Source organism: Vulpes vulpes, chromosome 9 (genome assembly GCF_048418805.1).
Source record: "Vulpes vulpes isolate BD-2025 chromosome 9, VulVul3, whole genome shotgun sequence".
Lineage (NCBI taxonomy): Eukaryota > Metazoa > Chordata > Mammalia > Carnivora > Canidae > Vulpes > Vulpes vulpes.
In genome coordinates this window covers 21,676,445-21,686,949 of record NC_132788.1, presented here as the reverse complement: position 1 = coordinate 21,686,949, position 10,505 = coordinate 21,676,445, and the positions used below count along the sequence as shown (strand labels likewise).

The window sequence follows — 10,505 nt, the reverse complement described above, 5'->3', positions numbered from 1 at the left end:
CTATTGTCCCAAAAAGACAAAATGAAGCAATTTCCTTTTTCCTTGTCAGGGTTTGGAATTCCTGTGGCACTTTCTTGACTGTTGGCATTATTTGTCTGCTCCCATCCACACAACCTTCCTATCTTTCCCTGGACCACAATTTCTCATCTACCTGGATTTTTCCCTGGGCGTGTATTTACCACTTAGTGGGATATAGCTGGGCTGCAGTGCCCCGTGCTGCCAGCAGAGGGCCCTGCCCGGCCGTGGTTCTTCCCTCAACATCACCTTATGAAACCTTAACCATTTTTGGGTATTTTCTAACTATAGAATTCCTTTCATCAAATATACTTCACATGAAGAAAACACATCTGGTGGCATTCCAGGTTTGTGGCAAAGTCCACATAGACATGAAAAGCTTAGAATGTGCTTAGGTTACCATTCCTTGTCTCTCTCTTGCAGTTCTAAGTATCTGCTGCATAAGTAACAGACTCCAAGGCTTAGCTCATCAAACAAGCTAAGTATTTTCATATTACTCAAGGAAATTCAGAATAAAGTCCGTATGATTCACTTAGTGACATATATTAATATTAGGTTTATGGGTTCAGGAGGCGTTTCCTAGAATGACCATCCTTGTAAATTGTATATCACATTAATATCACATGCCTTATTTCAAGATTTACTTTTTGCTTTCTATTATGTCACTAGATTCTGGAAGCCACTATATCCAACTGTTGCTCCTTTTTATGCAATCTACTTTACACTGGCCTAGGCTCGCCTCTTTAAAGATAGCCTAAAGCTGACTCCGAGGTTTGCTAGAAACCCGTGTGTCCATCTTCTGCCCCCCTTTGCACAGTGGCTTTGTTGGGGGTCCTTGGATGTCTCTCCATCTCTGACAGGGGTCCTAGCCTGAGGCACTACAAAAACCGAGGCAGGACATGAGATCACCAAAGCGCAGGGATGAAATGGGGAATTCCAGCAGGGAGACTACGGCTAATGAGGCCTTGGTTTCTGGTCTCTAGGAATCTTGTGGCAAAGTGGGAGCAGGGCTTGTTCTGAGAAGAGAGGGCTTGGCATCTGCCTGGCAAGGGGGATGCCACCAGCCTTGCGGTTAGGCCCTATGACACTTGCTGGCCTTCTGCCAGAACACTGTAATAGAAAATAATCTCTGCTCATTACATGGTGAAATGACACCAGAATTACACAGTGTACAGCTTGTGCAACTGTACCAGTGGTCCTGGGCCAGCCAAAGTGCTCTACCACTTGGGCCAATTGTTTCATGTAATCTCATTAGGTCCCCCAGTTGCTCTCTAGGCAGAGGTCATTTCCCCCATGTTACAAAGGCTTCTAGGAGTAGCGTTCGTTAGAAGAGCGTGTGACTCAGAAGGCTTAGATGGAAAAACATCTGACCCTTATCCTTGTGGCCCACAGAGGCTATCAAGGGGATCTCAGGTTGCTCACCCTTCACTGTGAAGTGGAGGGGAACGGAGGAGGGAGGTTGGAGCCAGGAAGCTGCCCACGTGTGCAGAGCAGAGCTCACCACTAAGTGGTGGGGTTGGGGGTGAATGAAAGGCCATTTGGCTCAGGCTTCACTTACCCAGAGGGCCTTCCATTGGGCTTCTGACATCATCTCCAGTGGGGTTACACTTTGGTCACAGAGTTACAGTGACAGGATCGAAGGAACATGCTCACCATATAACAGTACCCAGAGCGGGCTGGAGGCTTGGGCTGCTGGCAGGGGCCGCCCTAGAGGTCTAAGGGTGCCCAAGTGAAGTTCAAAGCCAGCGCAAGGAAACCATCATTCTGTCTACAAGGAGAGGACAGCACCTGGCAGGAGCAGTCTAGGTGACCAGACCGAGCAAGACCCCGCCCCACCTCAGATAACCCCAGACAGCTTGAGCTGGGGGGATGGTGGGGTGGAGGATAGGGTCCAGAGCCAGACGATGCCCCTCCCAACTGCTCTGGACTCTCGGAACCCGGGGTTGGGGTGTGTGTGAGGGTAGAGTGCCCCTCACCTCCACCCCTCCTCTGATGGGGGACGGGAGGGGTTCAGATCCGGATATTGGATTGACATTCTAAAGTACACAAAACCGGTTGTTTTATAAACTGCGGCGTGTCCAGGAAGGAAAACGATCTGCAGGAGATGTGATTTAGTGATGGGAACGGCCCTTAGAATGAATAAGAATATTTCATGTTTGTGTCCCCACCTGAGCTGAACCCCATGAGAGGCGGATTCCGGGAGCTCTGAGCCGCGATGGAGATGCAGCGCTGGGCGGAGGGCACCGGGGCTCAGGTTGCAGGGATAACAGGGACGGGTTGCCCGCCGTCGTGCCACCTGGGAGTGGCAGAGCCGGGATCGAACCCAGGCCTGACGCCGGGGCTCACGGGAACCTCACCACCACCTTTTAGCCGCTTGGGCCTCCCACCTCTATCTCCCATCCAGCCAGCATGGCCTGGCATCTTCTGGCCGTGAGAGAGCAGCTGGGCAAACCTGGGACGGATCAGATAGCTCTAAAGACAACGTGGAAAGGACTCGGCTCTGCAGAGCTTCTTGATATATCAAACCAGTGATCACCAAATCAGTGATCACCAAATCATCAGTAAATGGCATGTCCCACATGGGACAAATTGACAAGGTGGATGACGAGCTGTCCGGATGCCTGTGGGATATTCTCAAACACTGGGTCAGAATCCTGCAGGTTGGGACACCTGGGTGGCTCAGCGGTTTAGCGCCTGCCTTTGGCCCAGGGCGTGATCCTGGAGACCCGGGATTGAGTCCCACGTTGGGCTCCCTGTATGGAGCCTGCTTCTCCCTCTGCCTGTGTCTCTGCCTCTCTCTCTCTCTCTGTGTCTATCATGAATGAATGAATAAATAAAATCTATTAAAAAAAAAAAAAGAATCCTGCAGGTTTATGATATGGCTGAGAGCAGGATGGGGACCAGTAGTTGGAACAGTCCTTCCTGCCCACCCCCCCACCAGCCACTGCTCTGAGGACTCAGTTTGCTGATGGCCCACAGTTGCCTTCAGCCCACCCAGGCCCCTCCAGGGCTGCGGAGGCGCTTACTCAGGCTGGGAAAGGGGATGGAGAGAGGATAGCACCATTGCCTGTCTGCCCTCGTTTGTTGCTTCCAGTGCTCCCGGGAAGGGGGTGGGGGGCAAAGACACTGACCTTGAACTAGTACCAGACATTTGCCCACAAGCTCCTCTGGATCTCAGTCCCCCTCCGGTGCCGAGTTCAAGAGAAACCAACCGCTCACCCAATCTTACCTCAAAGAATGCACATCGCAGGGGTGGGATGACAGGTGGAACTTGTGTTCATAAGGAGACTTTGGACGACTGTGTATGACTTCATGTACGTGAAATCACAGAGAGGTGTCAAAGGAACGGATCCATTCTCCAACCTCAAACCCACATCCAAGCATTGGTCCACCTGCATGGAGTGCACAGGGTGCTGTTGGCCTTTCACATAAGAGCCTGCAATGATCTTGAACACGGCACAGCGTGGATGTCAAAAGTGGAAAAAAACAACAACCAAATTTTGATAATTTCCCGGAGATGTCTAGGTGTCATCTGGTCTCTGAAACGCCCTGCCATGTGGGAAAGAAAACCAGGGGAAAAACCAAGATAAAGCAGGCTTGGGGGATTTAGTTCAGCTTTGCTCAGACCCTGCTTTATTGTATGGGTCCTTATTTATTTATTTATTTATTTATTTATTTATTTATTTATTTATTTTTAAAGATTTAATTTATTCATGAGAGACACAAAGAGAGAGAGAGGCAGAGACACAGGCAGAGGGAGAAGCAGGCTCCACGCAGGGAGCCTGATGTGGGACTCAATCCTGGGACTCCAGGATCATGCCTCGGGCCGAAGGCAGGTGCTAAACCACTGGCCACCCAGGGATCCCTTTATGGGTCCCCTTTTAGTCCATGGGTTCCTGCAGGGCTCCTAAGATTAGGATGCTCATAGCTATTTTCCCAGCTTCCATGCCCCCATTGTGGTTAGCTCCTGCCTTTGGCCTCATTTTAGTAACTAGAGACCTACAGGTAGGATCTTCCTTGTAGGGTACCCAGACATCTCTAAGTTTGAAACCTAGGCTTGCATAGAGAACTCTTCCCTCTCAGCAACCCCCCTCCATGGCTCCCCTCCCTCAGGGTCTGCTCCCTTCTCTGTGGCATTCCTGGCTGCTTTACAGTTGGGCACTAGCCCACCACACATTGTAGGTCAAGCAAGGGGGGGCTGCTTTGTTTCTGCCCGGGTACCTGGGCTGTGTCAGCAGAGCTGCCACGAGGGGGCGCCATGAGTCCCTGTTCTGGGGCTGACCGTGGCTGCTGACCTTGAGAGGACCAAAGTTGTGTTGCAGCTCAACGGGTGGGCTCTGCTGCCCCCGCCCTCGAGGCGGCCCCATCTATTCACCCTCTTAGCTATCCTCTTGGCCCTGTCCATGCAGGTGGCCAAGTTGGCTCAGCCGGTCTGGGGTTATCCTTGCACAGAGACACCTGCAAGTAAAGTGAGGGGGCATCTGTCTTGAGCCTTTAAATGTCTCACATCTTTGAATTTTGGGAAATTTTCTGGGCAGAAGTGCATCCTTCTGAGACCCTCAGAGCTCACCCGGACTGCTCCCATTCTCAGCTCTGCCCCGGCGGGGTGAGGGGCCAGGTGGCTGCCCTGAGGGGAGAAGCCACCCACAGTTCACTCACTCCACTTGGTGAGATTTGCAGTTTTTCTTTTGGCTGGTGACCTCTCGCCCCAGATTTAACCTTGAGAGCCCGCATGGCCTAACAGCCCTGATGCTGCACTACAATTTAGTTTCCCATTGGCCCAAGGGAAATGCCATTCCTCATCCTTCCATCTGTTTCTTTAGAGGGTGCTGGCAGGTACTGTTCACTGTTAGAAACCCAGTCCCAGAGCATAGGTCTCAGCACCCATGATTTCCTAAATCTCCTCCCATGAGAATGTTTGCCACAGAGGGCAGAGCTGGCTCGCGCTACCTGAGGCTTACATAATAAGGCTATACTGGGAGAGAAAAGAAGCCAGCCAGTGGGAATCTGGGACAGAAGAACAAGCAGGAATCAAGGAAGGAGAGAAAAAGTGGATCCATATCGGCAATGCCCTCAGGAGCCCAATTTATGGCCTCAGGGCACACCATTCAATATCAAGAGTATTCTGCAACAATAATTTTTTGGGGAAAGATGAACTCCAGGCATCAAAAGATCCCAAATCAAAGGAAGAGTAAATTATATTCATCAAAAGCCTGAGCCAGAAAAGACATCTGGGCTCTCTGATAATTAGAAAGTCTATTTCCAGAGTATTCTTTGCCCTAGCATTCCAGGACTTGAAGTTTTTCTGAATCTCAAGGTTTCAGACTTCAGACATTGGGCTTCAATATCTGTGTCCTTCAATATCTGTGCGTCTCCCTCTGGGGAGTGCCAACAGGGCACTCCTTCCTAGAGCAGAAATGTTACTTAAAGATTTGGAAAGTAAGATGTTGCTCAAAAGTTTAAAACACAATTACATAATGAAATAGAATGCAACATGCATAGATTTTAGAAATTAAGTTCAAACTCTCAAAAATGTAGGGCTGTGAGACAGACTTTGGTTGAAAGTTTTGCGATACTGCCTTTCGTAACTTGCTGTGTGATGTCGGACAAGTTTCTCCACCTCTCTGAGCCTTGGTTTCCTCATCTGTAGAACATGAGAGTGAATGGATTTCGAAAGCCTCAGGGTTTTGCCTGCTATGCCTTTCCTTTAATTAACTTTACTCATCTCTTATATGTATCCGTCTGAGTCCTCTGGACTCAGAATCAACGCATATTTCATACTCATCCAAGACATTGGCTCATGTGATGTTCCCAAGTCTGAAATCCGTGGGGGCAGCCCCACAGTCTGGAAACTCTGTCAGGAACTCAGGAGGCAGAGTTCATGCTTCTTCCAGAAACCCCAGTTTTTGCTTTTAAGTCTTTCAACTGATTGCACAAAGGCCACCCACGTTTTTGAGACTAATTCCCTTTATGTAGAGTCCCTGGCTGTAGATATTAACCACATCTACAAAACATCTTCAGATCCATGCCTAGATTCAATAATTCAGTACTCGAGTCTGGTAGGTTGACACACAAAACTAGCTGTTGTGGCTGTGATATACACGTCTGGGCATGACCTTTGTGGTGCTCAGAAGAATCCTAAGCTTAAATTAATGCTCTGCTGTCACCTGCCTGACATTTTTGTTTTGCACTGGACCCTGTGACTGATATAATCAACCCCGCCGAAGGGCTAGTTCTGGCTCTCATAGCCACGGTCTTGGATCTTTCGGCTGAGGTAGTTTTTGTCCAGGTGGGCTGGCCAGGTCTTCATGGCTATACCATTTCCCTGACCCTTCATCTTGTCTTCCTGGTATTACTATTTCATGTCCTATGCACATTAATTTTGTTTCCTTGAACTAGAATATACATTTCTTCATATTCCTTGGCGTAAGAAATATATAACATAAAATTTCCCATTTTAACCACTGTTAAATAAATAATAATGTCCGTGGCCGTATTAAGAACATCCACATTGTCATGCAAACATCACTGCCATCCATCTCCAGAACTTTTTCATTGTCCCAAACTGAAACTCAGTCCCCACTCACCACCCAGTCCCTACTCCCCCTCCAAGACCCCCTGGCCACCACCATTCTCCTTTCTGTCTCTAGAAGTTTGACTACACCAAATACCTCATCTATGTGGAATCATACAGTGTTTCTCTTTTTGTGACTGGTTTATTACATTTAACGTGATGCCTACAAGGTTCATCCATATTGTAGCATAAGCTAAAATTTCTTTCCTTTTCAAGGCTGAATAATATTTCACTGTATATTATACATTTTGCTTATCCATTCATCTATGGACAGTTGGGTTGCTTCCACCTTTGAGGATTGCGAGTAATGCTGCTCTGAACATGCTGTCCAAATCTCTCCTCAAGTCCCTACTTTCAGTTTTTCTGGGTATATACTAGAAGTGGAATTGCTAGATGGTGTGGTAATTGTATGTTGAATTTTTTGTGGAATCGCCATATTGTTTTCCAGAGTGATTGTGCCAGGTTACATTCCCCCCAGTGACGCACAACAGTTCTACTTTCTTCATGTCCTTGACCATACTTCTTATTTTCTGTTTTTTAAAATTTTTATTTTTTAAATAATACTGATCCTAACGGGTGTGAAGTGATATCTCATTGTGGTTTTATTTGCACTTCCTTAATGATTAATGATGTGGAGCATCTTTTCTTGGGCTTATTGGCCATTTGGATGTCTTCTTTGGAGACATATCTACTCAAGTCCTTTGCCCATTTACAAATTTTTGTTGTTGAATTGTAAGAGTTGTTCATATATCACAGATATTAACCTCTTATGGGATATGAGATTAGAATATACATTTCTTGAGGCCAGGAACCTGTCTTCATGTTCTATCAATCCCCCCAAAGCACTTGACACCTAGTAGGTGTTTAGTGAATATTCACAAAATAATGGCCACAAAGTGTGAAACTAAGGCAAGTTGAAACTAAATTTGCAAAAGGAATATGCAGAGCATTTTCCGGGCAGGCCCAAGACCCATTATCTCTGGAGGGAAGCCAGGAAATTAGTGAGCCTCCTGTTCCCAAACGATTACCTGTTCCCAAACGAGATGAAGAGATGGGGGCAGAGAGTGAATAATTCTTAGTCTTTATTTAAAAGAAGGCGAGGAGAGGCCCACTCCCCAAACACCCCGTGAAATAGACATGCTTAGAGGTCAGGCTATGGGAGGTCAGGTGGACAGACAGAGATGGAGGAGGGCAGTCCCAGGGCTGGTGGACACTCACTTGAGCATTTGAAACCCCCTCAAGGGTGTAAGGAGGTAGCATGCATGACAATTGTGCCCAAATATACGTTAATAGGGGCTCTGGAGTTACAGACACCCAGCTAGCAGGTGGAACCCCTAAATGACTGGATCCCTGACCTCTTAAACAAACATAACATTTTGGGGTTCCTCTATTTCCTGGGAAAACAGAAGGTGGTAGTCGTAGGTTTAAGAAAAGGGACTGCCCCATGGAGATGCAAATGGAGATTTGGGTGCTCTTCTTTGCATGGGGTTGTTGTGAAGATACAGGAAATAGAATGGGGAGCCCTGCCCAGATCCAAGCTCATCGCTGTGGGTTGGAGCAGCTGTGGGTCCTGCAGAGAGAAGTCTGCTCCCCATCAGGCCAGTGGGACATTGAGCCTTCAACCTCACCAGAGGTGGGCCTGAGGGAAATGAGGTGGGCTCAATTAATTTCTGTTTCTGCTTCAGTAGAACACCTTCTCCAGATACGCGTTCAGGAACATCCCGGTGGGGTCCAGCTTTTCTCGGATGGCACAGAACTTGGAAAAGGCTGGGTACATTTTCTCAAAGTCCTTCCGGGTACAGTTGTGGGCCTGTGGAAGCAACCAGACAAAATGGGCCTTGTTCCCTGGAGCTGACATTTCAGTGAGACTGCAAACAGGCAACCCTGTGTCTGTGTGCCTGAACATGCGACACTCCTATCCCGGGGCACACACAGGCATCCACTCACTCACACATTCATGCATGCATGCACACAAAATGCATGTACCCATACCTACATGTGCGTGTGTGTGTGTGTGCACACATATCCAGGCATACGCATGCACGATGCATGGACACACATAATGTAAAGACCCAAACACGAGAGAGGAAGTTCTTAGGAAGGTAAAGAAGAAAAGTGTTACCGTGCTAACATTAAATTCTCCATTCCCCTTGCCACCTCACAGTGTGACCCTGGAGAGGGCTCTGGCCCCAATTCTACTGTTGGCTAGGAAGTCAATCCCATTACCTCGGAGAGACTCTCCGTTCCCTGTTAAAGGGGCTCATTGACTCCTGCCTTATCCTGCCTGGTGGGTTTCTATGAGAAATCAAATAAAATGAAAGATGAGAAATTTCTCTGAAAACTCTGAGGCAGTTTTCACTGAGCACAATCATGGAGCTGTCAGAACAAGGATGCCAGGGAAGCTGGGTCTGGGTACAGCAGTGAAACCCTCCCTTCCTGTGACATGTGCTCAGCTCCTGGATGGCAATTTCTGAGCCTTGGGCAGGCAGAGGAAGAGAGGCACCTGCTGGTGAATCTACACTTCTCAGCAGTGGCCAGGCTGATGGCCCTGTCAGCCTCTCACTGGCAAATCCTACCTTGGCCCAGTGGGGCCTGCCCCCGACCTTCTTCATGATGGTCTCGTAGGTCAGCCAGTAGTCCAGCCGTGGCACATCCTTGCCGTAGGGCCTGGTGGGGAGCAGAAGGAGGTGAGGCCCCGTCCCTGCCCTAGCATCCCACCGTAGTTAGGTGGCCTTCTCCGTGCCATACTCAGCACTTGGCATGCAGTGAGGAATTTAAGCCATGGCTCTGCCCGCAGGACACGGATGGCAGTGATCAAGCAACTTGAGGGGTTCTGCTCATTGCTCATCACTAGAAGGATTTCATAAATGGCTGCTTCCTCTCACATATTTTATAGTTGGCATCCAAAACTTATCATGAGTTTAAATATATTATACATGCACACACACATCTTTATGGTATAACATAGAAATATGTCATCTTTTTTTAAAATACCATGACAGTTTTTCTTTCTTTCTTTTTTTTTTTTTAAGATTTCTTTATTTATTTGAGAGTAAGAAAGAGAATGGGAGAAGGGCAGAGGGAGAGTGAGAAGATGGAGAGAGAATCTCAAGCAGACTAGCTGAGCACGAGGCCCAATGAGGGGCTCGATCTCAGGTCTCTGAGGTCATTATCTAGGCCAAAATCAAGAGTCAGACGCTTAATGGACTTAACCACCCAGGCGCTGCTCAATATGTCCTCTTTTTTTAAAGAAAATATTTTATTTATTCATTTGAGAGAGAGAGAGAGAGAGAGAGAGAGAGAGAGAGAAAGCATGGGTGGAGGGGAGAGGCAGAGGCCGAGGGAGTAAATATGTCATCTTTTTGACAAAGCCTAGGAATCTCCAAATCCCCTCACCTGACATTTAGAAAGCATGACCATAGAACCTTACTGCCAACAGCCAAGTCAGACTTACTGACAAAAAAATCTAAATCAAAACTTTCAAAAATTCAAATAAACGCGATGTATACCCATGGCAACTTTCTCACTTCTGATCTGCATTCTTAGGTAGAGAGAAGACAGATAGAGGGACAGACAGATAGGGTCTGAGCCTTGCCAACAATCTGTCCCTGTGTGAAATAAGCTGCCTCCCATTCAATGCATCTTTCCAAAGCTCTCTTTTCTGGCTTTTTGGGACATGTTTCTGGAACAGCGCATTCTATAATTGTCCCTTGGGCATCCTCTACGTTTGAGGTTTTTACATGCTGGAGAAATACCCCATAGTAAGATTCAGGCTGGGGGAGAGGTATGTTTTTCTCTTGTAAAGTCAGAGGAGGGCTGTTATCAATGAGGGCTGGAAGAAGAGGCAAAAGGAGGACACATTTTACAGGGGAAATCTTTTTAAGAGATGGGCTTCTTAAACGTGCATGTCCTACGC

The 10,505-nt window shown here is 47.7% G+C and overlaps 1 protein-coding gene across 2 annotated transcripts in view; it reads right to left on the bottom strand.

Annotated features, from left to right (window-relative positions):
* Positions 1–7,654: 7,654 nt before the first annotated feature.
* The window catches only part of LOC112926784 (L-gulonolactone oxidase), a 32,069-nt gene continuing 29,218 nt past the window's right edge, over positions 7,655–10,505 (bottom strand). For both annotated transcript variants that reach the window (XR_011994170.1, XM_026007879.2), the window contains exons 11-12: positions 9,166–9,256; positions 7,655–8,399 (exon numbers count right to left, since the gene is read on the bottom strand). Coding sequence is in view for 1 of the 2 variants with exons in the window: in XM_026007879.2 (XP_025863664.1) it covers positions 8,271–8,399; positions 9,166–9,256 (220 nt within the window). In the remaining variant the exon portion in view is untranslated. The remainder of the gene's footprint in view (positions 8,400–9,165; positions 9,257–10,505) is intronic.